This window comes from Caenorhabditis briggsae, assembly GCF_000004555.2.
Source record: "Caenorhabditis briggsae complete genome, chrII, whole genome shotgun sequence".
Taxonomy (NCBI): Eukaryota; Metazoa; Nematoda; class Chromadorea; order Rhabditida; family Rhabditidae; genus Caenorhabditis; species Caenorhabditis briggsae.
Genome location: NC_013486.2, coordinates 11023115 through 11024946, shown reverse-complemented (window position 1 = coordinate 11024946; position 1832 = coordinate 11023115). Strand labels below are relative to the sequence as shown.

General features: G+C 38.0%; 2 protein-coding genes across 2 annotated transcripts in view; one reads left to right on the top strand and one right to left on the bottom strand.

Annotated features, from left to right (window-relative positions):
* CBG20661 overlaps positions 1–1137 on the top strand; it is a gene marked incomplete at both ends in the record, with an annotated part of 1476 nt that extends 339 nt beyond the window's left edge. The window contains 2 exons of the mRNA XM_002631451.1: positions 159–907; positions 957–1137. Of these exons, the coding sequence (XP_002631497.1) occupies positions 159–907; positions 957–1137 (930 nt within the window). The remainder of the gene's footprint in view (positions 1–158; positions 908–956) is intronic.
* Positions 1138–1653: 516 nt separating this feature from the next.
* CBG25664 overlaps positions 1654–1832 on the bottom strand; it is a gene marked incomplete at both ends in the record, with an annotated part of 2616 nt that continues 2437 nt past the window's right edge. The window contains one exon of the mRNA XM_045242674.1: positions 1654–1809. Coding sequence (XP_045100347.1) covers positions 1654–1809 — 156 coding nt within the window. The remainder of the gene's footprint in view (positions 1810–1832) is intronic.

The following is a 1832-nucleotide window of genomic DNA, read 5'->3' as shown; positions in this document are numbered from 1 at the left end:
TAGAAAATATGATCTCCAAGTGGCGCGCCAAAATACCACGCCGCACTTGCAAAGCGATGGGCGGAGCGTCGGTGGGGGGAGGCGGGAATCAAAGTACGCAAACACCGAGTCCCACTTTTTTTATTCCGACAATATTTCATAATTTAATTTTTTTTTAGGTGGAAATAAATGGTCGTCGCGTGGAGTTGAGCTCAAATAAGCGATACCAAACGGTATTTGATGAAGCACTCCGGCTGCAAAGAAAGCGAAAAGAAGACTTGAATAAAAACGAAAATAAATGCATCACCCATCACTTCGAGGTCATATCCAAAACCAACTTCCCAGTGGCTGCTGGTCTGGCTTCGTCAGCAGCTGGATTCGCAGCCATCGCTCGAGCTATACAGAAAATTCTGAATCTGAATGACACGCAAGCCAATCGACTGGCTAGAATTGGATCTGGTAGTGCGTGTAGAAGTATGTTTGGAGGACTTGTGCACTGGAAAAAAGGAGAAAAAGAAGATGGATCCGATTGTGTAGCCGTGAAAACGGAGTCAGAAAACTGGCCGGATCTCTACTGTATCATTCTGGTTTTCAATGATGAACGGAAGAAAGTGGGATCTAGTGAAGGGATGAGAAGAACTCGTGAAACATCAACACTTCTCAAACACCGTATTGAGTATGTGGTTCCCGAGAGAATCGAGCAAGTCAAGAAGGCGTATGAATCGAGAAATTTCCAAGATCTGGCACGTGTCATCATGGCTGACAGTAATCAGTTTCATGCAGTTTGTCTGGACTCTATACCGCCCATCCGATACCTGAATGAATCTTCTTGGAGACTTATTGAACTCGTTGAGAAGTTCAATCAGCAAGAAGTGAAAGCTGCATACACTTTTGATGCTGGACCGAATGCATGTGTTATAGTTCAAAAGTATATTTGCTATTGGAGTTTAGAATTCTGAATATTTATAATCTTCCAGATATGACGTTCCTGCATTCATTAGAACACTTCTTCAAGACATCATCATCCCATCAGAAGATTTGAAATCCGTCGAAGAAGAACTCAAAGTCTCATTTGATTGTCCTAGCGAAAGCAATAGCCCTATTTTGTGCTCCAAACTGATTGTGAGCCCCATGGGTGGTGGACCAGCAGACTCTTGATTTTAATTGTGATTTTTTTAGGAATATTTTTCTAATTTTTATATTTTTTAGCTCGTTTTCAATGTCTTTACTTAAATATTTTGGAAAAGCATATTCTATTTATTGTTATAAAATTAATTTATGAATACAAAGCAAATCAATTTCACATACATCTACATACATAAAATTTCAAACTTTTGAGCATTGAGGATGTGTGTTTTATAGAAAATTAATTATATTTAGCTCCACAATCCATTTTTTGGGTTTTCGAATATATTTCAATTGAGGAGCTGAAAGTGAAAAAAAAATGACAGAATATGTGGTTAGATTAGTTTTTTGTTTTTGATGAATGAATTGAACAATTTGAAAGAGATTTTGGGAGAAGAGGTGATGAAAGACATTGGGGATTTATACAAAAAAACGGAGACAAGAGTAAAATTTGAAAATTCTGGGAAAATTTGAAATAAATCACAACCGATGAAGGTGTTTAATATACTGGCAAATGGGAATAAATACAATTTTTAGAAATTTAGAAATTCAAAACCGAGTGGAAGACTTCTTTTTCAGACTTCGTCTTTTCTTTGGTATCTCGTCGTGGGGAACGACATCTGTAAGCCACGTGTCATCTTCAACAGAAGTGTGACTTCTAAGACGTGGATTCAGGGCTCCAACTTCTTGATAGTCCAGAGAATGCTGTAATTAGCCAAAGTTTTACT